Source organism: Salvia hispanica, chromosome 6 (genome assembly GCF_023119035.1).
Source record: "Salvia hispanica cultivar TCC Black 2014 chromosome 6, UniMelb_Shisp_WGS_1.0, whole genome shotgun sequence".
In the NCBI taxonomy this organism is placed as follows: Eukaryota; Viridiplantae; Streptophyta; class Magnoliopsida; order Lamiales; family Lamiaceae; genus Salvia; species Salvia hispanica.
This window is the reverse complement of record NC_062970.1, coordinates 38,611,443-38,627,586: the sequence shown is the minus strand read 5'-3', so window position 1 is coordinate 38,627,586 and position 16,144 is coordinate 38,611,443. Positions and strand designations below refer to the sequence as shown.

At 38.5% G+C, this 16,144-nt stretch overlaps 2 protein-coding genes across 2 annotated transcripts; one reads left to right on the top strand and one right to left on the bottom strand.

Moving 5' to 3' along the window:
- Positions 1-148: 148 nt before the first annotated feature.
- On the bottom strand, positions 149-14,557 carry LOC125195296 (putative disease resistance protein RGA3). Its single transcript, XM_048093469.1, has 3 exons — positions 14,416-14,557; positions 14,133-14,235; positions 149-2,142 (listed from the first exon to the last, which is right to left on the bottom strand). The coding sequence occupies exon 3, from the start codon at positions 2,129-2,131 to the stop codon at positions 149-151; it is 1,983 nt and encodes a 660-aa protein (XP_047949426.1). The 5' UTR covers positions 2,132-2,142; positions 14,133-14,235; positions 14,416-14,557.
- Positions 5,529-7,242, top strand: LOC125195295. Its single transcript, XM_048093467.1, has 4 exons — positions 5,529-6,043; positions 6,280-6,479; positions 6,599-6,729; positions 6,886-7,242. Exons 1-4 carry the CDS (start codon positions 5,529-5,531, stop codon positions 7,240-7,242), a joined length of 1,203 nt encoding a protein of 400 aa, XP_047949424.1.
- Positions 14,558-16,144: the final 1,587 nt, after the last annotated feature.

Genomic DNA, 16,144 nt, shown 5'->3' with positions numbered 1-16,144 from the left:
CACCTTCCCTTTCTTCACTCCATCTGAACTCCAACTCCAACTCAGACAAGTTTTGCTTCCGATGTATATTTACTTTGGCCGCTTCTTCTTTGTCACGCACCTTTTCCAGATTAGAAATACGTAGTCCTCCTTGGAGATTGGTCAAACTCTATAACTCTTCAATTTGATAGCCCTTGTTTTCACCCACTGCAAAGTGCCTCAGTGTTCGAAGATTAGTTAACCTCCCCATCTCAGCCGGTAACTTTACACGAGAGAGAACATAAAGATGCCTCAAGTTAATCAAGTACTTCAACGTACTTGGCAGTTTCCACAAATGTTTCGTATCGGCTCTTAGTGTTTGCAAGTTATGGAGTTCACCAATCCACTCTGGCAATTGTGTAATCCATGACTTTGAAATATTAAGATTTCTCAAATGTATCAATTTGCTGATTGAATCAGGCAACTCTTTTACCCTTGTAAGACTAAGAGTGCGTAGACTTGGATAGTCTGAGAGCATGTTATCAGAAATTTCACCACCTTCCACGAATAACGCGCGCACATGTTTTGCCATTTCTTTTGTGACAGGACTTGATTTTTCTTCGAGAGTCAGGTAGTGGACTGGGACCAAGCCATCTCCACTATATTGAGAACCTGAAACAGACGATGCTAGATCATGCAACAAATCATGCATCACAAAACTTTCCACATTTCCATTTTCATCCGTCTCTGCAACTTGAAGCATTGAGTTGTGTACAAGTACATTTGAAAACGTGCCTCCCACAAACTCCATGTCATCTTTATCATTTGATTCAAGAAATCCTTGTGCCATCCATAGTTCAATCAGTTCCTGCTTAACAATTTTGTGACCTTTTGGGAAAATTGAACAGTATGTGAAGCACATCTTCAGTGATGGTGGAGACAAATTCTGAAAGCTCAATCTCAATATTTCTGAGGTAAGTTTCTGCTCATCTTGGGACTGCAATGTATTCGCAATCAACTCCCATTGTTGTTGAGTTTTACCACGAAGAATTCCCCCAACTAAATAAGTGGCTAACGGCAACGACCCACATCTTCGTGCAATATCTTTTCCTTTCTCCTCAAAATCTGGTTGCACACCTTGATCTCCAAAAGTTATGTTTTTTATTATGGACCAGCACTCTTCTTCTAACAAGGCCTTAGGTTGATGAATGTGAAAAGGCTTCACTGTTTCAGCAACCTTTTGATCCCTGGTAGTGATGATAGTGGCGTTTCCCTTGGTAGTAATAACTCCATTCAACGATTTTAGAAAATCTTCCAATATCACAACATCATGATACCAGACATCATCAAGAACAAGGAGAAAAGTTTTGCCTATTAAAGATTGTTGAAGCCTTTTGAGAATGTCATCCCTGCTCTCAGCTGGATCAGAAGTAAATGTTGCAAGGATTTTAGTGTAAAGAATGATTGGATCAAAAGCTTGGCCAACATGCACCCAAATACGTGATTCGCCAAATCGAGTGATGATGCTTTCACAACTGAAGATTTTTGTAGCCAATGTTGTTATTCCCATTCCGCTCATGCCCAAAATTGCAAGGATGGACAACACATGTTTCTCTTGCTTGGTGGCGTTTGTGATGAGCTTGTCAGCTAATTTGAGCACGTCATCATCTCTTCCAACAAAAACAGGAGCAGGAAAAGAAGAAACAGTAGTCTCTCCTCCAGTAGCAATAAACTGACTAGGTGCATTCACGGCTCCCCCAATGAGTCCAGCATCCTTACCTTCCTTGATAATGGGCTCCAACTTCTCATTGATTTCATTGATTTTAGGGGCCATGATTATCTCAGTTGTGTCCAGAATAGGGGATGGCAAGTATGTTAGTACCTTAGCCTTGATGGTGTGAGGTTTGAAAATGTTGATTTCTTTGGAGAGAAGATGATATTTGAGTTCATCCACAACATTGTCAGCATCTAACACCACAGGTCCAAGCTTCTTCAGCCACTGTGTGAAAACCTCAGAGGTGACGCTCGGCGTCATCTCTTCATTGTTCAACATCATCTGCACAGTTTCCAGACTCTTGCTTAACTTTCCTAGTGACATCTTTCTTGAGAAGTTGATCACGTTTTCAATTGCAACATTAATGAAGGCGGCCGCAGCAGCAGTTTCAACTTCCATTGTTTTGTGTCCTACAAACAGAAATGGTGAGTTTACAAACAGAAGCGTTGCGTTGCGCAGAGTGATAGTAGTAATAAATAACCAAATTTTGTACAATCAAATAAAGTTATATTAATAAGTTGATGTATTAATTATATATTAAAATATTAAACATAGTTAGTGGATTAATTAAAAAGACTTAATTAGCCTTCCTCGTATTCGTTTTTATCTGAATTCCCTCTCTTTTACTTTTAAAATTTTAACTAATGCATTAATTACATCTTACAGATCCTAAAATAAGTAAGAAGTTAATACACAATTTTTTAATGGAGTACTACTATATGACAACAATATTCTGCAAATTTTAATATTTCTTCACATTCTGTGGAGTATAATAACTAGGCACACCGACGGGGACGTATTTCTCCTCACTCCTATATCTCTAGCTTCTTTCTTCCACGTTAATTTTGCTCTATTTATCAATTCCTCTCTCTTCATCTTTTTTTCAATTCTCAAATTTACTATCACAACTTAATGTATTCCTGCGCCTCTTGCCCATTCCTAATTTCTTATCACGCTACACAACAAGAAGAAATTTGATTCGACCGATTCAATAGTTGGAAAAGCAATTTCTTGGGGAAATTAATCCCATCAAATATGTGTTCCTAAGGAAGCAGAAGGCTAAATTTTACTCCTTCCATTCCATAGTAATGGAGGCGTTTATTTTCGATACGGAGATGAAAAAAATTGTGTTAGGTGAGTTAAGTAAAGAGAAAGTAAAGTGGAAAATGAAAAAGGCAGAGGGATGAAGAGAGAAAAAAAATAAGAAAGAGTAAAGTAGGTGTGGAAAAATGTGTTGACTTTTACTAAAAAGGGAAATGACTATGTTACTATGGAACGTACCGAAATGACAAAATAACTCTATTACTATGGAACAGATGGAGTAGGTTATTGGTGCATTAGGTATAATTAGTTTAACAAAGAATTATCTCGTCTTTGTTTCAAGTGTGGATCCAATCTGCTAGGTTGGATGCAGCAGTGAAGAGATAGTAACTGATACAGATACAACAGTGCACCAACCCGACGGCGCACTGGAGCTGACGGATGAACCACCGGAGGATAGCAGCGAGGAGGAAGGCACGACAAGAGAGGAACCGCGAAGATCTTCGTGGCAGTCGAAGAAGCCAGATTGGTTCAAGGATTTTGTTTCCCGTTAGCATAGCATTTTTACCTTTTTATATTTTTATTATTATTGTTCGATTATCTATTTTTGGAACTATTGAGTCCAGCAAATTATAAGCTCCGTTTCGGATTTTTTTGTTGGTTCTTTCCCGGAATGATCGAATCGAATCAAACCTAGGGTCCTTAGATTTATAAATAGGGATTTTGTGCATTGAAACCTCAAGAATCAATACATCAGAATTTACCTAAATTTTCCGTATCTTTAATTTCTTGCAATTTCATTTTCGTCCAACCCTAGTTGGCCGAAACCCTAGGCTGCTCAACGGGAAGATCCCGCGAACGATCCTACCCTTTATCCGGCGATCTCTCGTCGCCACACAACGATACGATCTGCATCGTATCATCTGTTGCTTTCACCTGTTCTCTTCCTTCTGCCGTGTCTTCTTCGAAGATGGTTGTGAACGATTCAGGTATTGGACATACGGAGGCGATCGGCGCCACCACAGTTCCACCGATGTCAGGGGTGACTCCGGACCCGTATATAACTGCGCTCTCTTCCCAACTGGAGCAACTAACCGCCGTGATTAGTGAATTGACGACACGGATGGACGGGCCAGACTTGAGATTCGGGGACACGTCAACCATGATTCGTCCGTCGGCGGCGCCGCCTTTCTCCAGACCCTATTCGACGCAGTCTACTGATACCGTGCCGATATTTACTTACACACCCACTCTATCGTGGGGCCGCACATTGGGGACATATCTCTTCCGCCTTTCTCTTCAGGTTTCTCCAAACCCTAAGGCTGTCTCCGCCGACTACTTTCCCACAGTTCAGGTTTACGGATGCTGCGAGCGCGGTTCCGACTACTGTTAGGGTTTCTCAGCCGTCATCGCAACCTTGGCTGCAGGACCAACCTTCACGTCGGCCAGTGGATTGCATTCAGTTACCGAGAACACGGATGGTGAGCGCAACGTCTTGTTGGGGGCCACCACGTCCGACGCAATCAGCCGGATCCCTCGATGTTGATCAGAGGCGACCCAAGGTTAAGATGGAGCCACCGCGGTTTGACCGAACGGAGGTCAACAATTGGATTTGGGGTGTGCAGTTTTATTTTGATCATGTTGGTACACCCGAGGCACAGCGCCTCCACTATGTGATCATGCTTTTTGAGCCGAATGTTGCGGACTGGATCTGGAACTATTGCGATAGCAATGCCTTTGTGACCTGGTCCGAATTCTTGGACGACGTACGACGCCGCTTTGATCCACAATGCTACATCAGCCATGTGGGACTTCTCAAGAAACTACAACAAACATGTACAGTTTCTGACTATCAGTTAGCTTTTGAGAAATTGCAAACTAAAGTTGTTGGTGTTCCTGATCACGTGCTACTTGATTTGTATGTTGCCGGGCTGAAACAACCGATCCAGGACGAGGTCCTCCTCCACCGCCTGGCGACGTTGGCCGTGGCCTTCGCACTGGCAACACAGTTGGCGTCCTGCAGGCCCGACTTAATGCAAACGCCATCCTCTTACTCCCGCCGTAAGTGGCAGTGACGGGATAACAAACCTTCTGCGCCTTCAGCACCTACTGGCCCCACCAGCCAGGCATCGCCGGCTTCGGGTGCCAAACCGGTGTTTTCTGCACCGCGCTCCCAAGACACCGCATCCACGCCGATTATTCGACTGTCGGCAGCCCAGAAAGCTAACCGGAGGAGGTTGGGCCTTTGTTATTTCTGCCCCGAAAAATGGGTGACGGGCCACGTTTGTCAACGCCTTTCCAAGTCCCTCACGCTTTCGGGAATGATCGAATCTGTACCCGTGTCCGTTTTGGTGGACACTGGAAGCTCCCACGATTTCCTACATCCACGGATTGCAGAGAGGCTTCGACTGCCGCTCACTGCAGTACGACCGTTTCGGGTCTATGTTGGAAATGGGGAATCTCTGTTATGTTCGCACATGCGTAAAGCAACCAGCCTAGTCATGCAAAATACTCCTTTCTCTGTTGATTTACATGTTCTGCATGTGCATGGCCCTGACGTTATCTTGGGTATGGAGTGGTTGGAATCATTAGGCCGGGTGACGACGGATTATGTTGCCAAATCAATGGAGTTTGTGCGTGGTGATAAGCTGATCGTCCTTTCTGGGGCAAATCCGCCACCGGCGCAACTGTCGTAGACCTCCTTTGCGTCGTTGGTGTCGCATGCTTCGCTTTAAAGCTGTATGAGTTGATCCCGATGGACCAGGTCTCGACGGAGCCCTCACAAACCGCTATTGTTTTTCCGGCCGATCTGCCGCCAGAGGTCGAGGCCGTCCTCTCCAAGCATGCAGTGGTGTTCCAATTGCCCAATGGCCTGCCACCGGTGCGCCAATTAGACCATCGTATCCACCTCTTGCCAAACTCCAGGCCGGTGAACGTGCGACCGTACAGATATCCGTATTTTCAGAAAACTGAAATAGAGAAGCAGGTTAAGGAGATGCTGGATCAGGGTGTTATTCAACGCAGTCAGAGCCCTTTTTCCTCCCTAGTTTTGTTGGTGCGCAAAAAGGATGGAACATTTCGGTTCTGTATTGATTGCAGGGCATTGAACAAGGCTACAGTGCCGGATCACTTTCCAATCCCGAAGGCAGACGAGCTATTTGATGAATTAGGTGCAGCTCGCTTCTTCACTAAGATGGATCTCCGGTCAGGGTATCACCAGATTAGCATGCACGACGCAGATACTTACAAACGGCGTTTCGCACCTATGATGTACATTTCGAGTTTTTGGTCATGCTGTTCCGACTAACGAATGTACCATTTACTTTTCAATCAGCTATGAACCGTATTTTTCAGCCACCTTTGGGGAAGTCGGTAATTGTCTTTTTTGACGATATCTTGGTTTATAGCCCTACGTTGGAGTCCCACAGCTACCATCTTGACCAGGTTTTATCAATTTTGGAGATCCACCGTTTCTTTGTTAAACTGTCTAAGTGTTCATTCTGCAGCATAATGATTGACTATTTGGGGCACTTAATCACCGAAGGCAAGCTCAAGGCCGACCCTGCCAAGATTGAGGCGATGGTCGCCTGGCCCACGCTGGGCACCGTGAAACAGCTCCATGGATTCCTGGGCCTCACCAGTTATTATCGGCGTTTTATCGCCCACTATGCGGTTATTGCGGCTCCTCTCACCGACCTGCTTAAACGTGATTCATTTGTTTAATCCCCTGCTGCGACGGCGAGTTTTGAGGAGTTGAAGCGTGCCATGACGGCGGCTCCGTTTCTCCACCTTCTGGATTTTACTCAAACATTCTATTGGAGACAGATGCATCTGATTTCGGGGTTGGGGCCGTCCTTATGCAAAACGGGCATCCCCTTGCTTATTTCAGTAAGAAACTAGGACCGCAGCGCAAAAGTGCTTCCACTTATCACAAGGAGCTTTATGCGATAGTTAAGGTGGTTTAGAAGTGGCGGCAATACCTTTTGGGCTGCGAGTTCGTTATCCGGAGTGATTAGAAGAGCTTGTGGGAGCTCTTGCAACAGGTCGTGCAGACACCAGAACAACATCTTTATGTCTGCAAGTTGATGGGCTACATGTTTACCATCGAGTAGAAGCACGGCGCTGCCAACCGGGTGGCTGATGCGTTATCACGCAGAGATGAGGATGTAGCAGCAGATGCAGATTTATTGACGGCTCTCGCCCAGCCTATGCCGGACATTGTACAATTGTTGAAAGAGGAAACTGCTACAGCGCCAGAATTGTGCGATTTGAGGAAGCAGATTGATGATGGATCGGCACACCCCAAGTTTTCAGTGGCTGATGGGTTGATATATTGGGAACGCCGCATTGTGGTGGCTAAGGATTCTCCTCTGCGAGAAGCTCTCTTGTACGAACATCATAGTACCCCTCAAGTCGGTCATCCGGGGTTTGAGAGCACGCTCCGTCGCTTGAATGCTTTCTTCCATTGACCGAACATGCGGCGCGAAAGGCCTTTGTAGCGTCGTGTCTCACCTGCCAGACGACAAAGTATTCGACGCAGAAGCCTGCGAGACTCCTCCAACTGTTGCCCATCCCGACACAAGTTTGGGAGGATATTTCGATGGATTTCATAGTGGGACTGCCTCTTTCGAAAGGCTATACGACCATCATGGTTGTGGTCGATCATTTGTCCAAATACGCGCACTTTGCCGTGCTACCTGCCCGTTTTGATTCCTTCCGCGACGCTCGCCTGTTCGTGTAGACAGTGATAAAACACCATGGGTTTCCCAAAACCTTGGTATCTGATCGCGATCCGATTTTTCTGGGCGATGTGTGGAAAGACATGCTGCGTTTGAGTGGTACCAAGCTGCACTTTTCGACCGCGTACCACCCTCAGTCCGATGGCCAAACGGAGGTGCGAAACAGGGGGTTAGAGCAATATTTGCGTGCTTTTACCGCGGATCGCCCAACCAAATGGGCGAACTTTCTTCCTTGGGCGGAATTGGCCCTTAATTGCTTCCACAACGAGAGTATTGGCACCTCTCCTTTTCGAGCTCTTTACGGTCACGAGCCTCCGGCCTTGGTGGCGGTATAGCCGTCGGCTGGGCGAATCCGAGACGAACCGACAGTGGCGGAGTTGATTGCACAGAGGTCGGCGTTGTTGGTGGAGCTGAGAAGGAATTTGGAGTGCGCACAGTAGCGGATGCGTGATAATGCAAATAAGCACAGACATTACGTTCATTTTAAGGTGGGTGATAAGGTTCTTCTTAAATTGCAGCAGTATAGACAGCACTCGGTGGCGAAACCGCTTTCGGCAAAGCTAGCTCGGAGGTACTATGGCCCATTCGTTGTTACAGAGAAGATTGTCCAAGTTGCTTATCAGCTGCAGCTGCCGCATGGGTCCCAGATTCATGATGTGTTTCATGTCAGTTTGCTTCGCCCGTTTGTGGAGGGCGCATCGTCGGATGTGAATGTTGATTTCCCGCGTGAGTTTGTTGGTAGCCGCTCTGCCGTGTGCCCGGTGAGCATTCTGGACAGTCGCACGGCTTTGACGAATGGTAATCCGATAGAGCAGGTGTTGGTTAAATGGGCTGACGAGGAAGAGGCAGTAGCAACGTGGGAGCCTCGAGATGTGATCGCACGCCATTTTCCGAAGCTCCTTGAGGGCAAGGAGGTCCTTAACGGGGGAGGGGTTGATATGGATACAACAGTGCACCAACCCGACGGCGCACCAGAGCTGACGGATGAACCACCGGAGGATAGCAGCGAGCAAGAGAGGAACCGCGAAGATCTTCGCAGCAGTCCAAGAAGCTAGATTATTGTTGGATTATCTATTTTTGGAACTATTGAGTCGAGCAAATTATAAGCTCCGTTTCGGATTTTCTTGATGGTTCTTTCCTGGAATGATCGAGTCGAACCATACCTAGGGTCCTTAGAATTATAAATAGGGATTATGTGCATTGAAACCTCAATAATCAATACTTCAGAATTTACCTAAATTTTCCGTGTCTTTAATTTCTTGCAATTTCGTTTTCGTCCAACCCTAGTTGGCCGAAACCCTAGGCTGCTCGACGGGAAGATCCCGCGAACGAACCTACCCTTTATCCGGTGATCTCTCGTCGCCACACAACGATACGATCTGCATCGTATCAGTAACATTAGTTGTAAAATTACCATTTATTTGGAATTATCTTTGATTCTTCAAATATAACCATAATTTTGAGGTAAATTGATTCACTGTGCAAAATAAATCAATCTTGATGACAGACTGTGCTTGATCAAAATATCACAACGATTAATTTCACTTATTCAATAATGGTTGAGTTTGCTTTGGAATATTCAATAATTTAATATTGTTGGGAGTTGGAAAAAAGATGGATATTTCTCTTTCAACAACACAACTTTTAATACTTTGATGACCACTTTAACTAAATTGAAATATATGTGTGTTATTTTATGGGTTTTTGTTAGGATTTTCCCCCGGCGGGTCAACGACGAAACCCGAGTTGTCTAGATATCAATTTTAATCCTATTTGTCACTAAATTGATTACTTGGATCCTATTTGGCACAATAATACATACAATCACAATTATTACATAACAAATGACAACTTTTGAATAAACAAAACACAACTTTAACATTTTGAATTATGCTATTCGGGTCGGAAATGTGCTATTCGGGTCGGGTTGGGAAAATCCTAACGAAATGAAAGTTCGTGGTTTTAAAAACAAATAGTTCATGGGAAAAACGGGAATTCGGGGAAAGATTTTGATTTAAAAAGCCAAAAACCCTTTATAATATTAGATCATAAGCACACTCACAAATTATTTAATCAAATACTAACGTCATTAAAAGGGTTGGATGAGAATAAATTTACTTGCAATATCAAATAACAAGCACATTCAACCCAAATAATATTGTTATTAAGATTTCTCTAATAACTGAACACTAATTTCATTAGTATTTATATTTTTATTAAATCACTAATTGATCTATCTATTTTGCAACATTAGATCTCAATCAAGACTAATGTCATAATATTTTTGTTACAAATCAAATAGTGTTACTAGATGACAATAATTTACGAATTGATCTATTTACTTTGCAACATTAAATCTCAATGACGGTTTGATCCATCTATTTTGCAATGTTGGATCTCAATCAAGACTAATGTCATTAGTATCTCTCTTATGAAAAAAATAAAACAATTAGGTTGCTTGCCCTTTAATAAAAAAAAGGGTTGAATGAGAATAAATTACTAATTCATCTATCTTGTTTGCAATATTAGATCTTAAGCATATTCAAAAATTAATTTAATCAAATACAAATGTTATTAAAGGGGTTGGATGAGAATAAATCACTAATTAAATTTTTGCACTATTAAATCACAAGAATATTAAAAAAATTATTTGACTCTACATTAAAATATTTTTTAATCAAATCACCAATTAATCTATCTATTTTGCAACATGAGATCTCAATCACGACTAATGTCATTAATTTTTTTTATTATTATTACAGATCAAATCTAGATGACAATAATGCACTAATTAATCTATTTACTTTGCGACATTAAATCTCAATAACAAGGTTTGATCTATTCATTTTATAACATTGGATATCAATCAAGACTATTATCTCTCTTACGAACCAAATAAAATAATTAGGGTGCTTACCCTTTAATTAAAAAAAGGTTGGATGAGAAAAAAATACTAATTGATCTATCTTGTTTGTAATATTAGATTATAAGCATATTAAAAAAATTTATTTAATCAAATACTATTATACAAACGTGTTTTTAGTGTTATTAAAGGGGTTGGATTAGAATAAGTCAGTAATTAAATTGTTGCAATATTAAATCACAAGCATATTAAACAATTATTTGACTCTAAAGCACCTTCAAAATTATTTTAATCAAATCACCATCTGGCAACATGAGATCTCAATCATGTCATTAATTTTTGTTATTACAAGTCAAATAGTTACTAGATGACTATAATTCACTAATTGATCTATTGACTTTGCAACATTCAGTTTTAATGACAAGGTTTAATCTAGTTGACTATTGATCACAAATTGAATAGTTCAATTTGATCTATCTATTTTTTTATATTAGATGTCAAGTATATTAAAATTTGAAATCCATTCATATAATATGGATACAACCAGTTAGGGGTGTGTGTGCATTCGGGTTTCGGTTCGGTTTTTCGCCCAAACCGAACCGAACCCGAAAAACCGAATTTAGGCTAAAATTGAAATCGAACCGAACCGAAAATCGAAAAATCGAAAACCGAAAAACCAAAAACCGAACTTAAAAAACCGAACCAAACCGAAAAAACCAAAATTTCAAAACAAAACCGAAAAACCGAAAAAAAATAATATATTTTAATATATCTAATTTATTTTATTTTATATATACTAATAGAATATAAATATATATAATGTAAAATTAATATAATATATATAATATTTATTATATAAAAATATATTAGAAGAATATATATTATATATATGATATAATATACTAAAATGATATTTTTCACTTCATTTTTTCAATCACTTTATGTCGCATCTTCTTTCTCTCTCTTTCTCTAAAACTTTTAGAAAGTAAAATTAAAATAAAAAATACTACTACGAAATTCTTAAATTTAATTTTGATTCTGATTCGATTATTTTTTTAATATTAAATATTAAAAATTAGAATTAATTAAAAATTAAAATTTTAGTGTTAATTAAAAAAAATTAAATTTTTAATATTAAAGAAATAATTAAATCACAATCAAAATCAAATTTTGCTACAAATTATTTTTATAATTAAATTTATAATTTTAATTTTTATAATTAATGTATTTAAGAATTTATATGATTTTTTATTTTAATTTTGAGGGAACATCTTTTTTAGTCCACGAACTTTGCCAAAGTATCATTTTAGGTCCGTGAACTTTGAAAATATAATTTGAAGTCCGCCAACTATGAGTTAATATCAATCGAAGTACTTTTTTACTATTTCCAAGTTTTTCTGGACGAAAATACCCTCAATATCTTGAAGGGTATATATATTTAATAATCTTATCATATACTAATATTTTTTATACATATTTTTACTATATATTTTTGATGAATTTTCTAAATATAATTTTACCTTCAATATTATCACTTAATTTTGTGACATGCAAGAAAAGTTCCTTATTTAATTTTTTATTATTAAATAATTTTAAAATATTTTTGAGGTATTACAGTATATCAATATTCAAGTATTATCTATTGACTGCGACATTAATTTTTACGAGTATTCATACATCAAAAATATTTTCAAATTCTTTAATTATAAAAAATGAAGAAGGAACTTTACTTGCATGTCACAAAATTAAGTGATAATATTGAAGGTCAAATTATATCTAGAAAATTCGTCAAAAATATATAGTAAAGATATTTATAAACACTATGAGTATATGATAAGTTTATTAAAAATATATCCCCTTCAAGGTATCGAGGGTATTTTCGTCCAGAAAAATTTGGAAATAGTAAAACAGTACTTCGATTGATATTAACCCATAGTTGATGGACCTCAAATGATATTTTTCAAATTCACGGACTTAAAATGATAATTTGGCAAAGTTCGTGGACCAAAAAAGATGTTCTCTCTTATTAAAAATATATACTCTTAATGATATTGAGGGTATTTTCGTCCAGAAAAACTTGAAAATAGTAAAAAAGTACTTCAATTGATATTAACCCATAGTTGGCAGACCTCAAATGATATTTTCAAAGTTCACGGACCTAAAATGATACTTTGGCAAAGTTCGTGGACCAAAAAAAATGTTCCCTCTTTAATTTTTTACTTTCTAAAAGTTTTAGAGAATGAGAGAGAAAAAGATCTGACATAAAGTGATTGAAAAAGTGAAGTAAATAATTATTTTAGGTACTCAAACTATCTCCCTCCGTCCCGGCTAAGATGACACATTACTTAGCCGGCACGGGATTTTAGGAGTTATTGGTTAAAGTGTTTAATTGGAGAGAGAGAAGATGAGTGAAGTATTAAAGTAGAGAGATAAAGAAAGATGGATATTTTAATAGGAGTGAGAAAAAGTGGTTGAGTGTATTAATTGGAGAGAGAAAGTTACCAAAAAAGGAAATGTATCATCTTAGTTGGGACAAACTAAAAAGGAAAACGTGTCATCTTAAGCGGGACGGAGGGAGTATAAGAAAATATCATATTCGGTACCAGATTGAGCGATAAAGAAAATATCAAATGCAGTACCTAAATATGAAAGTCCAAAAATGTCGTTCATGGCTCGGGGCATTTTGGGTGTAAAATTGTGATGAATAGTGAAAAAGTATCATAAATGTTAGTATTACACCTTAGTTCAGAGACTATCTACGGAGTACTATATATATTTTTAAAATTTAGGTATCATTTGCATGCAAAATGCATAGTTTAGAGACCATTTGCGTTGTTCATTCAAACAAAAAAAAAGGCATTATTTTTTAGGGAGAGAAAAAAGAGGAGATAATTTTGTTACCGGGATAGAAATGTAAATTTAATTGTTATTGAATCAGAAATAATTAATGAACTGGTTATTTTTTTCTATTAACCTACAAAATTTGATAACATAGATTTGCTAGCGCTTAAAAGTTAGTTAAACCCAATTTTACAATTCGTATCAAAGCAATAAATTCTTTTGTGTTTGTGTGTGTTTACAGCTGTGTTCCCAAAAAATTCAAAATTGATTGAGGATACGTTTCAGTATTGGATGTCCAATAACCAGATTGCAATACTAAACGACAACAACACAGTTTTTCTTTTAAGCCAATTTTGCAAAATATCATCTCCAAATTAAAAGGATACAAAAAAAAGTATTGTATGATCTTGATTTTGATTAGAATTGTTTCAAATTTTCAATCAATATAAATATTTCTCGGACATTTATGTATTTTGTACGAATAAGATATTTGTAAAATAGAGTATATGTGTTCTTTCTCCATTCAGTTTCTTTATTTTTATTTTCTTAATTACACTAGTATTGATAGAGGGGGACTTTAAGTTTTGCCTTTTGTTATTAATTGTACGCTTTTAAGTCTAGGTGTTTCCATTCAAAGTGATCATGAATCTTTGCCGTTATTATTAGTGGTATTTTTTTATCCGAAATAATTATAATCTACTTATTTTTAGGTTAATATAGTTTGCTCTTTTTCTTTAGAGACTTACCGTACAACAAACTCACTATCTCAGCACCAAGTCCAAACATGCCAAAATTATGTTAAGTTAATATAAACAAAGTAATTTATATTTGGGATGAAATATTTTTAAAATGCCATATTAGTTGAAGTGTGACTTCTCTATAGAAATAAAATATCCGATCTGAATTTATAACTAACCCAAGAAGTGTGATCGAATAGAAATTCTGGGCTTCGGTCTTTGGGTATGGAACCCTTTGAAATGCCTATGAATGAGATTATCAGTAGCTCAACAGAAGAAACCCTGGCCACATAAGAAAAAAAAACGAAATCAATTCACACGTTGTATGTTAGTAGTATTACTTAAAAATGTGGCCTATTAGTATTTATAAAACATTACCAACTTTGATTTAGAAAGTGACAAATACTACACCAACATTCAAAAATTTTCAAGCGTGATAGATATATTTTGTTATATACTTACAGTTACAGGTAGAAATGAAGCAGGATTGTAGCGCCAATAGAAATGATGGAATTGTGGAGTGTTTGAGAGTGAGATCTAGATCTGGATCTCATTCTCTTTTTATCATCTTGGTTGGTCGACGACTCGACGACTTCAATTATTGTTTGGTGCATTTACTCTTTTTTATTATCCTTTTCTATTTATTTTTTAGGGCCATGTCCTTGATTTCATTTTATTCCATCACGTTCTTAATATTCCTAAATTAAGTTGATTGGTAACATAATTAAAGCCGAATGGAAAATTGTTCTGAGTTTGTTTCCGTGGAATTTATTTTAAAAATAATACTCCCTTCGTTGTTACGTATTTTTATTATAGGGACTAAGAAATTGTACGTATTAAATGGAGTGTATGAAAATAAAATAAAATAAAATAATAGGGAATAAAGTAAAAGAGATAATATAGTGGAATAAGAGAGATAAAATAGTAAAATATGAAAGAGAATAAATTAACAGGAATTGATTAGGGTTTAGGGTTAATAAAAATGACTCAACTTAATTGAAACATCCCAAAAAGGGAATACAACTCAATTTAATTAGGACAAATGGAGTAACTCTATTGCCATGCAGCGCACCAAATTAAAAATCATGCTTCCAACTTCGCAATCATGCATCTTCAAAAAACCGGAAGGGATCAGTTAAGCCTTTTCCTAAGACATTTGCTCCTACACCAATGATAAATTAACGTGTGTACATTCTTTGAAAAAAATTAAAAATAAATTAAATCCTATGTGGCATCTCTTCCTCCTCTCACACTCCACACTCCGCTGAATTCAACATTCATTTCATCTTCCCCACAAATCTAAAACGCCAGCTGAGCCGGCGGTGCACCAACGGATCTTCACTTCCTTCTCCCAACTCCATCAAATTTCTCTGCAGCTACGGCGGTCGGATTCTCCCCCGCCACTCAGACGGCAAGCTCCGCTATCACGGCGGCCAAACCCGCCTCCTCTCCGGCGGCCAAATCTCGATTGCGTAGAATAATTGATTCAGATTTAGGTTTTGTATTGATTTTAATACTCGTGTTAATTCGTAAATTAAAGAGCTGTTGGTGAAGATAGGGAGATGTGTGGATCATCGGTGAGTTTGAGGTGCCAATTGCTCGCGGATGATCTGGACGCTTTGATTTCGATCACCTGCGATGAGGATCTAACCAATCTCATCTAAATACCCTGCCTTTAATATCAGAGCCTTCCTCTCCGTCAAAAAGGTGTCCCTGACTCCAGAATGCCCGACCTCGTTCAAACGGATCACGTCAAAACCCTCTGCGTATCCTACTATCTGCCGGAAAGTTACCCCAAAAATTCCTTTTATCACTATCATTATCAACTTATCCACACCTACAAACACTCGGAATAGATACAAATCATCAATAGTTTGGAAGGGGGGGTGAGAGAGAGGCAGAGGTGGTGCTTTGGCTTTTTACCGGCGGCAATATGATGTTCAAAAGGTGGAGAGTTGTGGGGAAGATGAAATAACTATTGAATTCAGCGGAGTGTGGAGTGTGAGAGGAGGGAGAGATGCCACATAATATTTAATTTATTTTTTACTTTTTTAAAGAGTGTAGACATGTTAATTTATTATTGGTGTAGGAGCAAATGTCTTAGGAAAAGGCTTAGCTGATCCCCTTTGACCGGCTGAGTACTCCGTGAGTGGCTGTCATTTGATAAAAAATTAAAATGTGATACTTCCTT